This window comes from Hoplias malabaricus, chromosome 5 (genome assembly GCF_029633855.1).
Source record: "Hoplias malabaricus isolate fHopMal1 chromosome 5, fHopMal1.hap1, whole genome shotgun sequence".
In the NCBI taxonomy this organism is placed as follows: Eukaryota; Metazoa; Chordata; class Actinopteri; order Characiformes; family Erythrinidae; genus Hoplias; species Hoplias malabaricus.
Genome location: NC_089804.1, coordinates 9,703,817 through 9,721,667, shown reverse-complemented (window position 1 = coordinate 9,721,667; position 17,851 = coordinate 9,703,817). Strand labels below are relative to the sequence as shown.

General features: G+C 40.5%; 1 protein-coding gene across 1 annotated transcript; it reads right to left on the bottom strand.

Moving 5' to 3' along the window:
* Positions 1-10,338: 10,338 nt before the first annotated feature.
* Positions 10,339-15,229, bottom strand: krt5 (keratin 5). Its single transcript, XM_066670950.1, has 9 exons — positions 14,611-15,229; positions 12,890-13,098; positions 12,740-12,800; positions 12,547-12,642; positions 12,267-12,431; positions 12,047-12,172; positions 11,670-11,890; positions 11,496-11,566; positions 10,339-11,403 (listed from the first exon to the last, which is right to left on the bottom strand). The coding sequence occupies exons 1-9, from the start codon at positions 15,133-15,135 to the stop codon at positions 11,162-11,164; spliced, it is 1,716 nt and encodes a 571-aa protein (XP_066527047.1). The 5' UTR covers positions 15,136-15,229; the 3' UTR covers positions 10,339-11,161.
* Positions 15,230-17,851: the final 2,622 nt, after the last annotated feature.

Here is a 17,851-nt window from a genome sequence, read left to right as displayed (position 1 = left end):
ACCATGAAACATCGTAACTCGGGACTGACGTAACCCGAGGACCCGTAGGTTTCTATTTTGTTGTATTTATAAACTTCAATAAATGTGTAAAACGTGCAGAAAAGACACCTTGAATCAGTTGGTTATTTAGAGCAAAGTCAATAGATAAACAAACAACAGGCAAGAACTTAAATATATAGAATCCACATTTATTCAGTTTTGCAGTGGTATGGTCAATCACATTGCACAAATGACAAATGTGGTTGCATTATCTGGCCTTTGAGGAGTATCTTATGTGACAATAGCTGTAACAAATCTTTCTGCTTAGTTCCTCATATCCACAAGAGAAAGCTGGAGGAATCTAATGTTTAGATGTTTAGATGTCTAATGTTAACTTCTCTATCCTCAAAAACATGGCTGATAGGTCTTTGTTTGCACCACAGTGCATTTTTTAAAAATGCAGCAAACTGTCTGCAGTGCTTAGTGGATTGACCAATGTTCTAACTTCATTTTTTGAAAACTTTTAAAGCACTGACAGTGCAAGAATGTGAGCTCTTTGCTATGTCTCTCTCTTTAGTTTTTTTTTTTTCTTTCTTTATGTCTGCAGAAAACAGGGTTGTACTCTGTAGGAACATTTCAGAGAATGAAGAGCAAGAGCCTAAGAGAACAGTCTGGAGCTGGTGATACCATCTCTGTAACCTAGAGCATCCACCGAGCTTCTGCTGCACTGAGTGGTTATGCTACGTGCTGAACACATGTAAACATATTGGATAAAAAGTCAACAGACTTTCTAGGAATACATACAGAATGGTCCAATTTGAAGAAGGAAATGGGTTCTAAACAACTGATAGAGATGTGAGGCTTTTGAACAGAGAGGAAAAAGGTTCTGAGTGGAGGTAATTCAGTATGCTCTTCCCTAAAACGTAGATATGGTTACCCAGTACTCATTCACTTCTCAGTCCATGCAATGAATTTATGGAAGCTTATGTTATGTAGGTTATGTAAGTTATATATTTTATAATAACTTGTATATGTTATAATATAACTTAATGCCTGTTAACTGGCACACTATTGACATTGGCATTTTGTGCTGAGCTTTTAGAATAACTCACAGTAAATGAGATGAAAAAGAACACCGCTTTGGACTGGAAGGTCACTGTTTCAGTTCCCACGACTCTCAGGGAGTGTTCTCTTCCCTCAGTCCACAGCTGAGTTGCCCTTGGGCAAGGCCTCCAACTGCTCCCTGAGTGCCGCTCTGTGTGTGTGTTCACTATCCCTAGCTCACTAGTGTGTGTGTGTGTGTGTGTGTGTGTGTTAACTGTCATGAATGGGGTGAAAAATATTTGCACAGTTGCACATTTGCAATGCAGAGTTGCCACTCAGAATACAGCAGATTCTCAGTTACTACACAATTCAAATCAGTCCAGTTCAGAGAAAACAAGAGGAAAACAGGAAAGCTGCAAGGAGGACTCTTAGGGTGAGGGAAAACTTTACTGTTCATTCTTTAAGTCTACTGAGTCTAAGTCTTAGTTCTGTTTGCAGTATCACAGTGTCATCCTTATACTCCCGGCAGTCTTAAAGGCACAGGATCAGAATATAAAAATAAAACAATAAAATTTTGAGGGATGAAGAGAAGTTGAAAATGCTCAGGTTCATAAAACTAGACCTTCATTAGAGGTCCTCTGGGAAGATTTATTTCTTTAACTTTCCTTCTGTCACAAGCCGTACACACACGGAGATGATGAAGTCTGACCCTGTCAGTCCCAGCCAGACTGCAACCTACAACCCAGTCAGATGTTGAGGGTGAACAACAATCAACAATTTGAAAGGTTTAAGGTGCATGACTGTGTTGTCCAACTCTTGTATCATGCTTTACATGGGTGGTACTGTAACGTTTTTTATGATAAATATAAAGAGAGAACCACCACAACCCTGAAATGGAGAAGCGGAAAAGAAGATGATGATGATAAAGAGATACAGTTTTATCATTCAGTATTAACAAGAGGATGTAAAGATACTGTGAGACAGAAATTTTTGTCTTTACCAAATTTTTGGTAAAGAGTGTTCCCATGTTACTGGATGACGGATAATAAGGACTTTTATTTTGGGGAGCAGAGAGGGAAAGGAGGAGCCGAGAGCTCTTTTAAGCTGTCTTTCGTTGAGATTTTTTTCCCCATTAAATGTTAGTACATGAGCCCATCGATTCAGAATTGCGGGTACATTTCAAATATAGAAACAGAACAATATATATATATTATTTTCAGAGAACACAGTATTGGCTGGTTTTAAAATTGAACATTTATATATTGTACATTATTCTGAAAAACAAGGTATTAACAGAAAAATCTTTCAACTCTGTTACAGACAAATTGGGTGAAATATGCAGTCAACATATTTTATACATTTTAAAACACTGTCTTCCCTGAGAGAGCTTTTGTCTCCATATTGATTTATTCAAATTTTTAATGGAGAAGCTGCCAAGATGGTGTGTATTTTCTCTAAAAAATAGCTTTAAAAATACAAAAGATACGCTCTACATCAAAGTTGAGAATTCATAATAAATGTAAAATAATGCAAATTTTTAACTTAAATGTAATTGGGAATATTTACCTGTTACTCATTGTCAACTCTGTTATTGTTAAACAACCTAAACCATATATTGACATTTTTCATCATGTTGTGCTTTAATTTCATGTGCTAAACTCAAACCAGCGATTACAGTGCTCTTCTGAAAACATTTCATGGATTGTCCTCAGATTATCATTCTGTTGAAACTGAAACAATACTGTAATATCACAATAACAGAGTTGACAAATAATTAATTTACTATTGATACATCCTCAGAATTTTGTACAAAATATTGAAAATGGAAGAATGACATACTTCACTGACATTCAGAGGCTTTCTAACCAAAGTGACATCACTGGGTGCAGGTAAAATTACTGTTATTAGAACACTGCAGATATTTATGTGGTTTTAAAACAGAAGTAACAGAGATAACGAAAATATTGGGACAGACGTAAAACACAGTGTTGTTTTACTGATATTTCATACTAAACACAATATAATTTCTGTTCTGTTCCTGTTTTAACGTTATTAATAGAATTACTAAGAAATCTGAAAATTAGACTTAATTATTTCATGTTCATTCAGGTTCATTGTATGAATCAAGGAAGACCGTCAATAATGTGTGGGTTGGAAATCATTTATTTAATATTGTATGCACAAATTATACATCAAACATCATTATTATTGAAATAATTAATGTTAATAATTAAAACAGATTCAATAAAGCGTTTATTATGAAAAATAACAAGACCTTTATCTTGGAGAAATGAAATGTTCTGTAATGGGCGACCTACGCCAGGCTTTTCAGCGGTGGACATTTTACTAGAGTTTTCTGTTCCGTGGACTGCAAACTGTTTTTACACGGACTATTCTTTCTATAATAATTCTTGGCCATTATTTTAGTCATCTTGTGTGAGTTTTATGTTTTCTTAGCGCTGTTGTTCAGCTTTTACTGTGTTTTGGGCCGTGTAAGGTGGAGTGTGCTGCCTAAATTGTAGTGATTAACACCACGGTTAGTTGTTGAGTCATTCGTCGGATCCTCCGGCGACACCTTGTGGACGAATGTAGGAACTGCGCGAAAGTCTTCTTCAGCTCTATTTCTGTGACTAAATCCTGTGAAACAACATATGAGGACTTTATGTGCCCAGCCACGTAAGACGTGTCAATTCTTGGTCAAAATCTGTTGGTAGACTTTATAAATGTCCTAAAGGCAAAAGACCTGGTTGGACTAAAGCAGTACAACACAGAAATAAGGCTTTTGCGTTGAAATCTAGATATTTTTGACATGGCTGAGTACACAGTGACAACCCCTACTGTACACCTAAAGCTGTTTTGCCACACAACTTCACTGTAGATGGCAAACGAAAGCTTCTGTCAGTGGGCCAGACAATTCCAAGTGTGCTGTGAGAACTCAAACAGTATTGCTCATACAGATTTAGACGCACACCCTTTGCCTCATGTAGATGACATGTAGACGAGATTGAAATGGAGGAATCCGATGGTCTTGTAGGGTGAACAAAACAGAGTTCACAAATGATGCCTCCCTGTATCATTTCAAGGTTATGCCAGCCCCCCCAACACTTCAGCCTGTTATGGAGTTAGTTTTGAGTGGTCCCCATTGGTCTAAATCTTTAGTTAAATGACATAATTGTTTTAATTAATGCTTTAATTGACCCTGTCAGTGATGTCAGTTTTTAGCAGGCTGCGCCAAGCAGGCCTCAAACTAAACAAATATAGTCTTGAAGGATGGCATCAGGCCTGACAATAAGCTGACTGAGGAAGTGTTGAATTAAGGTTAGAGCTTTCATAGAACATTGCTCATACTATTGCTGTTTCTAATACTAATACTTTCTGCCTTGCTCTCTCATCCCCTCCAGTTCTCACCTACCCTGACTTTACCCTTCCCTTTATACTCTATACTGATGCGTCTCTTGATACAATTGGCTCAGTTCTTGCTCAGGAACAGCATGGTGTTGAGAAAGTAGTGGTCTATGCCAGCCATGTGTGGAATGGCACTGGATGGAATTGGTGCACATTTAACGGGGTGCTGAGCAGTTGTTTGTGATCGTCACAGACCACCGTCCATTACTAAGTTCAAGAAGATGCCCACTGGACGCAGAGAACGTTGGGCTCTAGGCCTTAGCATTGCTTAGCATAGAGATGCCTTGAGACATGGAAATGCAGACTGGTGCCCAAGCAGTTATCGTCCACATCCTATATCTGACACTGAGCTCATACGTCCTGCCTGTCCTGTGACCTCTTAGCCTTCTCCGTCTTAAGCCGCTGTAACAGCTTACTCTGTTCTAGTAGGGTGACCAGACGTCCTCTTTTTCCCGGACATGTCCTCTTTTGTTAGACTTAAAAAAATGTCCGGGCGGAATTTCACAAACGTCCGGGATTTTGTTTTTCTAGAGCTTACATAGAACTTCGAGAAGCGTTTCGTTCACAAACTAGTCCCGCCCTCCCCTACTCCGATTGGTTCGCTTGAGTGAGAAGGGGGAGTGGTGAAGTAGCCTAGAATCTTCTGAATGGACGGTCTGACTGTAGAGCTACCGTTATTGGTCGATAACCTTCTCTGTAAACATTTAATTGGTCAGTCTGCACGTCAGTAGTCCTTGTTTACATCAGGCAAAGCTCATGTACCTAAAAGGACCTCTTTTTTACCATCTCAGATCTGGTCACTCTAGTTCTAGACCTTTCCCAGAAATTTTCTGTTGACATCCAGCAATGTCAAAAGATGATACCACACTGAGTATAGTGCGAGAGTGGTTGGTGGAAGGAAAGAGACCCTCAGCATGGACTCTGAGGAAGAGCTCACCTGAGTTTATTGGCGACAGTTCAGCAGACTGTGCTTGCAAAATGGTCCAATCTACTGCCTATCTTCTCATAAACCTCATAATGACTTTTATTTTGGGTAGCAGAGAGGGAAATGGGGAGCCGAGATGTTGTTTGGATGCTCTCTTAAGCTCTGTCTTACGTTTTGATTTTTTTGCCCATTCAAATTTTTGTTTGTGAGTCCATGGATTTTTCAGTCTTTCTGTAAGATTACTTCACTGGCACGAATACCTACAATGCCCACACTTTACAATACGTTTTACTTCTTTTGTTTCCTTTTCCTTCTAATGCAAGGTTTTTTGACATTTGTTACTCAAATGTTGCATACAAATATATGCAGTAAGTGAACTCAACATATTTAAATTACATCCACCTTGGGCACAGCTTTGTTTCTGTTGTGCATTTTAGATAATCTCTATTAAAAATCATAATAAATGAAATGGAATTCTCTGGAGCAGCTGCACATGAGCTTAAGGTCATGTGACAAGTCTCAGTAATGTCAAGCACTGCCTTTGGGATGGGTTGGTAAACTGTTTGAGGTCCAGAATTAATTATGCCTCATGAGCACCTGACCTTACTGCATTTTATCAGGCTGAATGCAATCAAATGCTCACAGCAGTCCACAGCCTTCTTGAAAATTACAGGCAGTTACTTCAGCAAAGGCAGATAAACTGCAAATTAAAACCCTTTATTTCAGAGGAAAGCTTGAATAAGCAGGTGTCCACAAACATTTGGCCACACAGTGTATTTGGTTTCGGAAATATTTGCTCATGGATCAGTTAAGTGTTTTAAACCGAATAACTTCGGCCAGGACCTTGAGGATGCTGAGGCAGTTCTTATTAGTGTTCGGCCCTAGACCCTACACACCACAGTGTTATAGAGCTTTTGATTACAGCGTCCCAAGCTGTTTGAACATGAGAGTCCCTCAGAACTGGACTGAGAAACTGTTGTAAACATGGAAATCTCAACAGTCCATTGACATAAAAAGATGTGTTGCACCGTTGTCTGTTTCAACTTCACCATAATTGTTTGGATGTTCAGTCATTGAGTTTGGTAGGAAATGAGATGCAATCTTACTTTTGCTTGAGTAGATGATTTCTTTGCAAAAGGGTCATTTTAACTGAATTTGTATTATCTTCTTTTTAACTCATTTCAAAAGTAGTGACAAAACACTTACAACTTGAGAAATACTTTTTAAAGAAAGTATTTGCTTTGAGAACAGGTGCTGTCTTTTTAAAGATTCATTTCAAAAGATTAATAAATAAAAAAAAAAAGAACAAGAAATTAAAAATAGTGTTTATGCAGTATCTTACTAAACACACTCTTTTAATAATGCGTGAGTTTTCACTTGTGGACGGAGGACAGTTGAAGTGCCACTAAGGGGCAGCAGTTAGCTCTTAGTAGGGCACAGAAAAAGGTGATGCTTCTTTCACTCACACTATTTAAGAGAAATCGATAACTTATTAATTCCCTGGAACTCAGTGAAGGGGTTTGTGGAGATGTGATCAACAGACGTTTCTTCTGAACTGAAGAATATCAATATGGAGTTTCTCCTGTTTCCCTGTACTAACAGTTTATTCATTTTTAAACAAGGTTTTACACTAGTTCAATGATTATTAGGGTGTGATTACATTTAGGCCAATGGTTCTCAATCCTGATCCTATTGGGCCACTGCCCTCCATGCTGTAGTTTCTCCTCACTGCGTCACACACACTTCACCTTTGGAAAGTGCTGTAAATTACCTCATTAGTTGCATCAGGTGTGTTGAGAAGCGCTGGTTTTGGCTCATTAATGAGGTCAGGTACAGCCTCACCACTCCATCATGTGACCTTAAGCTCATGTGCAGCTGCTTCCAGATTGTTCATGCTTTCCTGTAGGGATTACACTGTGTGTGCACCATGTAATAACAATTGTTATAATATGTTATATAGCAACATTCACAACTGAATATACAAAATAATCAGAGAAAGAGAATGTATTCTGTGAACAAATAGGATTTAAGCTGAGATTGGAGACAAAAAGAGAGGAGGAAAATAGATGGAAAAGTGGAACCCAAAAGTGGCAGTATAATTAGTCAGTAACTCATTAGAGCTAAGGTATGTGATTAACCAAGTACAATGCGGAAGAGCAGGCCTTGGGTCACGAGATGCGGGGAAAGCTTTTAGTAAGGCCAAATCACCAGAGAGAAGGCAAATGATGATTAGTTTTATTCGCCAGCATAAAGAGGAGGCACAGTGCACAACAGCAGTGTCACAAGCAAAAAAAGGCCAGTGGCTTTGATGGGAGAATCTAGAGAAACTGAGGATTTCCTGGCAAGAGTTGTGGGTGATGGAGGCAAGTTGTATTAAGATTTTGCTGGAGCACAATCTTGAACAGTGGATAGGTTGAAGACCCTAGTTGTTGATTATATACAGGGGTTGCAAACTGAAGCATATTTTATCAGCTTGTAAAATTAGTATACATGGAGACATAATTAGGTGCTAAGGGTTTTAGCACGTTTGTTGGACAGCAAACGGCTAGAGGTTAATGCATTGACGAGTGGCTGTAGTAATAAAATAGTTAGGTTTGTGTGTTAGGGGGAATGTTGTCAAGAACTACAAATATAGGTAGATGGGGTGAAGCACGAGACTACTGGTGGATGTAGGAAAAAAGCTGCAGGTCCCAGAGTGCTTTGTGTTAACTACACTGAGGTCAGACAAGGTGCTGTACTCTGTAAGTAAATGGAGAGTTTATTTTATGGAGCTAATGGTTCCATTTGAGCATGCAGTAGACGAAGCATTTGAAAGGAATAAGCTGAAGTACGCGGACTGGCGGGTGGCAGGCATATAAGATTGGTGGAGACAGGTGTTAGGGGATTTGTAGCCATGTCTGCCACATCGTTGCTTGTGCAGTTCAGCATCAGGGGCCAGAAACTAAAGACAGCTGTGAAGAAGTTATCAGAAATAGCTAAAAGGTCTAGTCAGTGTTTGTGGATTAGGAAAGCACAGATTACTTGGAGAAATGCAATGTAGAGATACTTTTGTGATTGTTGGTGATGTAGCATGTAAAGTTCATATGGAACTGGTGGCACTGAGCAGTATTACTGGTGCCAGTGGGGCTAGGTACAGCCTTGTTGATGGTAAAGTGTAAGGAAGGACTGTAAAGCTGGCTTGGAGTGGGGTGGGTCTGGGACACCAGACTTCACTGTTGAGCCTTTTGGAGGTGTTGTGGGCTTAAATCAGTAAAACACCAATGAGAGGAGGTGCCTACCTGATGACTCCTGTGAAGAGCTAGTGATACAGTGGTTTGGGCACTCATGCGCTGGGCTCAATTAGTAACTGTAGTTGTTAAGGATAGCTGGTTGCTGATCAGATCATGAATGGCCACAGCAACCGCGGTGTTGAGGTGTAGGATTCATCAGGAATTTTCTGGCTGCAGGAAGGAAGAGAGAGTGGTGGGCCCTATGTGAAGCTCTAATAGATTGGCACAGGATATTTTATATCTTGTGTATGATTATAATTTCAAATAACTCTCAGCCTTGGTGAGTGATTTGTTACATCAACAGATATTTAAACTGTGTATATGAATGAATACTAGTTACTGATGACTCAAATACAGTCAAATTATTTGTTAATTCTAAGAGCCGAAAGTGATTACGTAAAGTCTCAAATTAGCATCAACAGTGTCAGTCTTTGGTATCATTGGTTTTACGAGAAATATTTTCACCGTGTTTATTCATCTCCTAGCAACAGTTCTGCTGTGTGTTGTGAGGAGAGCTGTGCAGAGCAGGGAGATTTGTTCAGACACATTACAGATTTATTCACACATGAACCAAACGTCACAGCAGGTTTTCATAATGTAGTGGAGTAAAAAGTAAGATATTTTACATAGAAACGTAGTGGAATTAAAATTTAAAAAATGCCCAAATGGAAATACTTCAGTAAAGTACATATACACAAAAAAAGTACTGACGTACAGGAATTACATTCACTTTGTTACTGTCCACCACTGGAAATGACCAGGAATATGTTCTTTCAGAAGCGACTGTAAAAGTAACACAGACCTGTAAAGGAAACCACCACTAAATACAAGTTGCTTTTTCATACGCAGTGGTAACTCAGGCCGTTGGCTCTGGTGACTCACTGAAGGTTTTATGGTCCCATGGAAATTGCCTTGAACAGCGCTAAGCTACTATTTATCTGTTTGCCCAACAAGAGTTTCATGTAAAGTACCCATTTAACAAATAATGCACAGCTGACTGGAGCTCCTCCTGTACTTTTGCCTTTTCTTATCACCTTTCTGCTTTATCTCTTTTGTTCTCACAGTGTCAGGTCGCCATAGTGCAGGAACGTGTTCACTCTGCCTTTAACAAAAGTGTAGTACAGTATTTTTGTAGACACTTTTTTTTTGTTCATCCACCATTTTTATCTAAAATAAATAAAAAGCAATAGTTTGTCGCTCTTTACTGCAGTAACAGTATCTGCTCTTCTGGGACTGCTTTACTGAAAATACTGGAACATTACTGTAAGGATTTATTTACAGATGGGTGAGAAGCTCCTGATAATAATACAGTGCCTCTCCAGCTCTTGCTAGAGGTATTGAAAAGTGAAAAATTACTCCAAAGAACACTGTTACACCACTCTACAGCCCAAACCTGGGCTACCTTTCACCCCACAATCCAACCCTCAGCCCTGAGCATGGTGATGCTGAGTCCAGATGTAGCTGTCACAAAGCTTTATTTTGTTTGTCTAGATGTATCTCTGTCCACAAAAGGTGTGGCTTTAAAATGCTGAATTCACAAAATATCTACCAATGCGGACACATAGTTTACCTAAATATGACGGCATGTGGAATGTGTCTGTGACATCTGGGTGCATTAGAAGTAATCAGACCTTTACTTACTCTGGTATTTTTCTATTATCTTGTACGCTTTCTGAACAAAAATGTGGTTACTTAGAGCACAAGCAATAGAAAAAACAACAGGCAAGAAAATAGATGTATAGAATCCTCATTTATTCATTTTTGCAGTGTTATGGTCAATCACATTGCACAAATGTGGCTGCACTAGCTGGGCTTTGAGGAGTATCTGATGTGACAAAAGTTGTAACAAATTTTTCTGCATATTTCCTCATATCCACAAGACAAAGCTGGAGAAATCTAATGTTTAACATACAACTTTAATGCTTAACATACAACTTCTCTATCCTCAAAAACATGGCTGATGGGTGTCTTTAGTTGCACCACAGTGCATTTCAAAAAATGCCGCAAACTGTTTGCAGTGCTTAGTGGATTGACCAATGTTCTAACAATTTGCCTCATTTTTTGAAAACTTTTAAAGCATTTCTTAACACTGAGCAACAGACACAGATCAGGCTGTTACATCCGTGCAAGAATGTGAGCTCTTTGCTATGTCTCTCCCTTTAATTGTTTTTTTAACTTTCTTTATGTCTGCAGAAAACAGGGTGGTACTCTGTATGAACATTTTAGAGAAGAAAGAGCAAAAGCCTAAGAGAACAGTCTGGAGCTGGTGATACCATCTCTGTAACCTAGAGGATCCACTGAGCTTCTGCTGCTGAGTGATTACGCTATGTGCTGAACACATGTAAACATATCGAATAAAGGTCAGCAGACGTTCTAGGAATACATACAGAGTTGTCCAAATTTGAAGAAGTAAATAATTTGTGAACAACTGACAGAGGGAGGCTTTTGGACAGATAGGAAATAGGTTCTGAGTGGAGGTAATTCAGTACAGGTTGGAGCTGAGAGTTGGGTACTAGGGGTTTGGAATGACTTTAGGTGCCTAGAACTTGCGGCGTGAAGTGGATGTCGTGGAGGTACGAGAGAAGGAGATTCCACCTCCAGAAATGGAGCCGCCACCGCCATATCCAGAACCACCGCTATATCCAGAACCACCGCCATATCCACCACCAGAACCACCGCCATATCCACCACCATATCCACCACCAGCACCACCGCCATATCCACCACCAGCACCACCGCCATATCCACCACCAGCACCGCCACCGTAGCCAAATCCACCGCCTGCAAAACAACACACAAAGAATGAATTTAGTTGTACTTTCAGAATCTTTGGAGATTAAACAAGGAACAGTAAGGATACATGTTTAACTTACCACCACCACCGCCGCTGCTGCTCATGCTCTCCTGAATGTGGATGGTTGCACTTCCACCACCAGTGGCAATCCTATGGATGGGTACATACAGGTTTAGTTTGAGCCCAAGACCATCTACATATAAACTCTTCATTCCTGTGTCACATTATACTCTTGATGATGAAATTGACTAACCTGGATTCCTCTCCTTCCAGGAGTTTCCTGTAGGTGGCAATCTCAATATCAAGGGCCAGTTTGACATTCATCAGTTCCTGGTATTCTCGCACTTGACGGGCCATGTCCTGCTTCGCTCTTTGCAGGGCTTCCTCCAGATCCTTAATTCGGAGTTTGGCATCCTTCACAGCCAGCTCTCCTCGCTCCTCTGCCTCTGCAATCTGAGTCTCCAGGTTGGCACGCTACAAAAATGACACAGATACAAGAAAAGACATTCTGCTGTCAGCTGCGTTTTTAAATACTGATTTGGAAGACTCAAGGACTACGCTTAAAACTACAAAATAATTGAATGCCTCATGAAGGCTACTGGAAGATATTTGTGTTTGGAAACTGCTCACCTGTCCCTTGACAGCCTCAATTTCATTCTGGAGTCTGGCGATCATGCGGTTCAGCTCTGCAATCTCAGCCTTGGTGTTGCGAAGGTCATCTCCATGCTGACCAGCAGATGTCTGCATCTCCTCAAACTGGTAAAACAGGTTAAGTGCAAACCCATTTAAGTTGGCAGTTCCTAGAATATTAGAGTCTAGTGTCTGTAGTGTCCAGAGAAGCTGTTTTTACCTTCTGCTTGTACCATGACTCTGCTTCAGCACGGCTGCGGTTTGCAATGTCTTCATACTGAGCGCGGACCTCTGCCACAATGGCGTCCATGTCCAGGTTGCGGCTGTTGTCCATCTCCACAATGACGGATGTGTCCTTGATCTGTCCCTGAAGCTCACGCAGCTCCTAAATGCATAAGATGCCAATAAAAAGCAATTCATTACACCTGAGAACTTACTTTTATAAAAATAATGCAAGTAGACCACAATACAAAGAAAATGTAGTCAGATTAGTTTTCCACCTCCTCATAGATGGCTCTGAGGAAGTTGATTTCATCTTGAAGGGCGTCAACTTTAGCCTCAAGCTCGATCTTGCTCATGTAAGCCCCGTCAACATCCTATTAGAGAATTAGAAGGGTTGACCATGTTGGGTTACTCTGAGTGGCAGATTACATTCACAGTTTTAGTTTTTGAGAGAAGATTCAAACCTCTTACCTTCTTCAGCAGGACAAATTCATTCTCCACAGCAGCACGCTTGTTGATTTCATCCTCGTACCTGAAAGATTAGAACCAATTTAAAATTTTGCCTCATGGAATATGCAAGCCTGTCAGTCAGAAGTCCAGAAGCTCTCATAAGTGACTCACTTGTTCTTGAAGTCCTCCACCAGACCCTGCATGTTCTTCAGCTCTCCCTCCAGCTTCATCTTCTCATTTCCAAGGCCATCCAACTGTCTGCGCAGGTTGGCGATGTAGGCCTCAAACATGGCATCAATGTTGGACCGGGAGGTGGTCTGATCCTGGAGGAGACTCCATTTTGTCTCAAGCATCTTGTTCTGTTGCTCTAGGAAACGTACCTACAACAGGGATATAAAGGTTTAATCATGTTAAAAATGGAGGATATCTTTTGGCAAGTGTTGTGAAATGGCTCAATTAAAGCCAAGGTATATTCCCATTGCAAGCTGCCACTTGCTTTAAAACAACCATAACTAAGCGATCATGTGGAAGATTAATTAACATAAGGGCAAACAGTCTGTTTGGTCTTGTTGACAGAGAAGTATAACTGCTGCCAAAGGCAGAGGTGGTCCTCTGGTAACTTTCCTAAACGTCTTATTAGCACACTCCCTTTCTGAGATCATGCAACCCTGCTTCCCTATGGCTCTGCAACATGTTTCAAACTGACTCATGTTTTGGTGCAGGCTTTCAGAATATCCTTTGTCACACAGTAGTTTGGCAAAATCCCTAAGAAATATTGGCAGAATGATTGGTAGGCTTGAACAGGCATGTGACACTCCCTGCCCTCCAGGGATAGAGGGATATAGTCTCTCCCTGATGTTGATTCCTGCAATAGTTCTGGGCACATAACTGTAGAAATTGCATGTTCAAATTGTAATTTGTAATAAAAAGTGTTTCAAACTAAGCTTCTCTACTTTGTTCCACTGACTACAGCTGTATGAATGTGAATGGCTTTGTCTGTACTATAGAAATGGATGAACCAGTTGCAACACCATACTGTGAAAAGCATTTAATGAACAAGGTGTGGTTTGAAGTTTAATTCTCCCAAGACCAAACAACACTATACTATTGACTGTGTACAATGGTTTGCAAGCTACATGACCCATATTTTCCATGGCCACTCCCTACTCTGTAGAAACACTGACAATTTCAAAGGTTTGCATTATTTGCCCCATGAAGCTTATGGTCTGTGACACTACAGCCTCACACACAGAGCTCTCATAGGGATTGAAGGCTTACCTGTGCCCTAATTTGAATAGAACTAGTTGTCATTGGATCTGCCTAGGCTAGTGTTTCCAAACTCAAGCCCCACTGAGGAGGAACTGTTGCTTTCAAATAAAACCACTCAAGTTGTGTTTAGACTCTGTCCTCCTGACAGCTATGTGCTTAAACCCTACAAACACCACCTAATAAAAATAATACAAAGAGAGTGCTAAACTTAAAAAGAAAAAAGTGTTTTGGTTTTTTAACTGCAGCACTACTAGAAATGTTTGAAGGCAGGCTGTGAAATATTTAATGAGGATTAACCCTCATTAAATAGCGCTGACTGTTACTTGGAGATGTGTGAATCACCAAGCCAAAGGCATGTAGAAGTGCCTAATTCTGGCTCTAGAGTTTAATGATTTCCCTCTTCAAACACAACTGAACAAGCTTCAACTCAGCATTTAGTTATCATGCAGTATGTTTGATCAGGGAAATCAACAATGCAGGCCTCTGCTCAGTTCTGACTTGAACTGGACACCACTGCATTACAGTTATTCAGATATATCTGAATGTGGTGTTCTTTGTTGTACACATTCAATGACACATGCATTTTTTGAAGAGTCTACCCTGCAAGAGAGACAAAAACTCACCTTGTCAATGAAGGATGCGAAGCGGTTGTTGAGGGTCTTGATCTGCTCTTTCTCTTGTGTGCGCACAACTTGGATATTGGGGTCGATCTCCAGGTTGAGGGGTTGAAGGAGGCTTTGGTTGACAGTAACTGCTGTGATAGGCATGATGTCGAGACCGCCAGCACCACCGCCAAAGCCACCACCGAAGCCACCACCACCTCCAGCTCCGAAGCCGCCAAAACCACTTCCACCGCCCAACCCAGCACCGCCACCAAAGCCACTGCCAAAGCCGCCGCCGCCACCACCTCCAGATCCATAGCCTCCTCCAAAACCACTTCCAAAACCACCTCCAGTTCCGAACCCACCACTACCTCCTCTTGCAAAGCCTCCAGCCGAGCCGCCTCCACCAAATCCGCCCACACTACTGTAAGAAGAGCTGACCCTGACACTCCGGCTTGGAGTAATGGCTGAGTGGCTGGAGAAGCCCTTTCTTCTGCCACCACCAGCACTCATAGAGCTGCTGTAGCTGGATCCTTTGAGGCTCATTTTTATTGTTGCTTTGAGGGGAGGGCACAGAAAGAGAAAGAGCAGAGAGGATCAGAGCAGGTAAGCTCACTAAGAGGAAACTGAATTCCCTCCAAGTGACTTCTCTGTAGAGGAGGATGGCTTTTAAAGAGCTCAGAAAGGGGAAGTCTTCTGGCCCTCCTCCACTCAGCCTGAAGCACATCCTCCCCCCAAATTCACCTGAGAAGGTACCGCCCTGAGAAATGGCTTCAGTACAAACCTGCAGCACATGTGCAGTCCAAAGAAAATTAGACGGAAGGAGAAAGTCAATCAAATCTTAATGCAAATGACGTTCTTCACACCTGATGACCATGTGAAATTTGCAGCTAGTTTCTGCTCATGATGTAGCCATATTCCATTGCAATTGATACACTCAGGATCAGTTCCACCCCTGCTATGGTACACAATGTGAAGGGTGTTGCCATGTATATTTCATGAGGCTGAGATATGCTGAGCTGGCAGCAGCCAGAAGGCAGGCGTTTTGTATAGGGTACCCTTTAACACAGTTGCACTGCATGCATACTTGATTTGTTGGCATAGAGGCTATTGTCATCCATTGGCTCCTGTGTCCATTAACAAGCCACTGTTCACTCAACCTAGTTGTGCCCTCCCTTCTTATACACACACCAGGCTATGTTCAGACTTTAGCAGAGGCTGAGTAATATTGTCCACAAAGAAGCTCTTAGTAAAAGTTGATATTTCAAGGCATGTCATGCCAATAAGCAAGGGTTATGGAACCACAATGAATGGAGAACCACCATGTTCAGATCTGCTGGCTGGCAGTTAAACAGTTAAACAGCTTTAGTACTAACCGGACCGGTCATAAAAGGTCAAACAAGTCAATACACTACCTACCACAGGTGTATCCTAGAGCAAGATTTTAATAACATGCTGGCCAAAAATGACCATGCAATTACTGTCCCAGGTCTATCCTTGTTGAACATTTTTAACTACAGGTCTAATTTTATTATTATTTAACTACTGTAACATTTACAAAAATATTACAGCCAACTGTGTCGCCATCCCTTATAGTGAATCTTGTTTATTAAATGTGCATCCACTGTAGACAGCCCCCACCCCCGCCCCCCAATACTCCCGCCATTGTACTGTGGACATTTGGGATGTATTGGAGTAGCATTTATAATAATCATCCTACATCAGTACTTAACCTCATTAGTGTGCTCGCAGCTGAATGCCATCAAATCCTCAACAGCACAGCACATGGTGGCAAACTTGACTTCAGAAAATATGCTGGCAGAGCAGGTATGTACAAACTTTTGGCTATATGTACTTATGAGGAGGAATTGTAGAGTAAGTGCACATAAAGGTCAGTCTTATGTGAACATTAAGCATGAATTTAGACAGTGATTTAAACAAATGAATCTCATTAATGTTAATACTAAAAAGCAAAGTTTTTAACTTTTCATTATAAAGAATCCTGTATTTAATGTAGCACAGACCTGGTCATTTAAGAGAGCATGGGTGTGTACAGAACTACAGTTTGCATGTTGTTACTGTGTGACCATAGGTGGCATTATCCAACTACATGTACTGGCCTGTTGTGAAGTCATCCATTTTTATGACCATGACTAATGTAACCAGCTCCTTTCAGCTGCAGCATAACTTGGGACATATTGAATTTATTAGTTTATTGTTAAGAGTTCACAGAAAGATAAAAAAATACAAATACCTTTAATACAATTTAATGGCTACTTTGATGAATATGGAGGAAAAAGTGTTTTCTTTCTGAAACTCCACATTTTTCAAGATGGCACAGTATGTTTGAGTAAGAAACAGACTGCAGCTTGTACATGGCTGAGGTTTCACTTGTCTATATGTTTTTATTCACTGTCTGAATTACCACAGAGACTCATTTGTAACCCAAGTGCCAATTTGCTGTGTTTTCTTTCATACAGTTAGTGGTCTCCTGAATTTGGAGTCAGTTCCACATTAAGAAATCTGTAACAGCAAAAATAAGTCAGTGTTAATATTAAAATGGTAAACTTTGCCTAAACATCATCTAAACATCACTGCTTTATGGAACAGTGGTGCTTTTCACCCCTTTGTGCAAACTGCTGTTGAACGTTTGAATTCAAGAGATTCAAAGCAACATGTTGTTTTTAGTTTGTTGTTAAGGTGTTAAAAATAGACCTTAGACAGGAAGGTCAGTTTCTTACACAGCCATGGGGGTTGTCCAAGTGAAGAGAAACTTTGGAGGGAGTTTTTAACAGAGCCTACTAAAGGCATGGTGGAGAGTAGTAGTAGGGTGTGGCAGTGGGGTAAGTTCAGAGCCAGGGTGAGAATACTGGTGCAGAGCAGGGAGCTTGATCCTTTGCTGAAAGAAAACCACACCTTAAATACCTTTTAAAAATACATCAGGTGTTGCATGTAATACATTACAAATACGTAAAGAATAAATAAAATATATATTGTTTGAAATGTGTTCATGACTTCCAAACTCCACAACTGTAATGTAGGTCGATATAAAGCATTTCATTACAAAATGCCATAAAAGCCATCTTTTGCTTGATACTCAGGTCACCATGCTTAATGCCAAGGGTGGGCAAGATGTGTATAACTCCCCATCATTGAACAGTTGGACAGTGGTACTGAGTAAAATACATATGATGTCAACATCAGTATTGCCCAAGCTGACACAAGGTGTAAGTACATTATTCTACTTTATTTTTTTGGGTAA

Excerpts from the sequence above, each read along its gene's own strand:
- krt5 (XM_066670950.1), bottom strand. The coding sequence starts at position 15,135 with ATGAGCCTCAAAGGATCCAGCTACAGCAGCTCTATGAGTGCTGGTGGT. Across the intron at positions 12,643-12,739 it reads AATTTGTCCTGCTGAAGAAG|GATGTTGACGGGGCTTACAT; the intron begins GTAAGAGGTTTG and ends ATTCTCTAATAG. Across the intron at positions 11,891-12,046 it reads TTGAGGCTGTCAAGGGACAG|CGTGCCAACCTGGAGACTCA; the intron begins GTGAGCAGTTTC and ends TCATTTTTGTAG.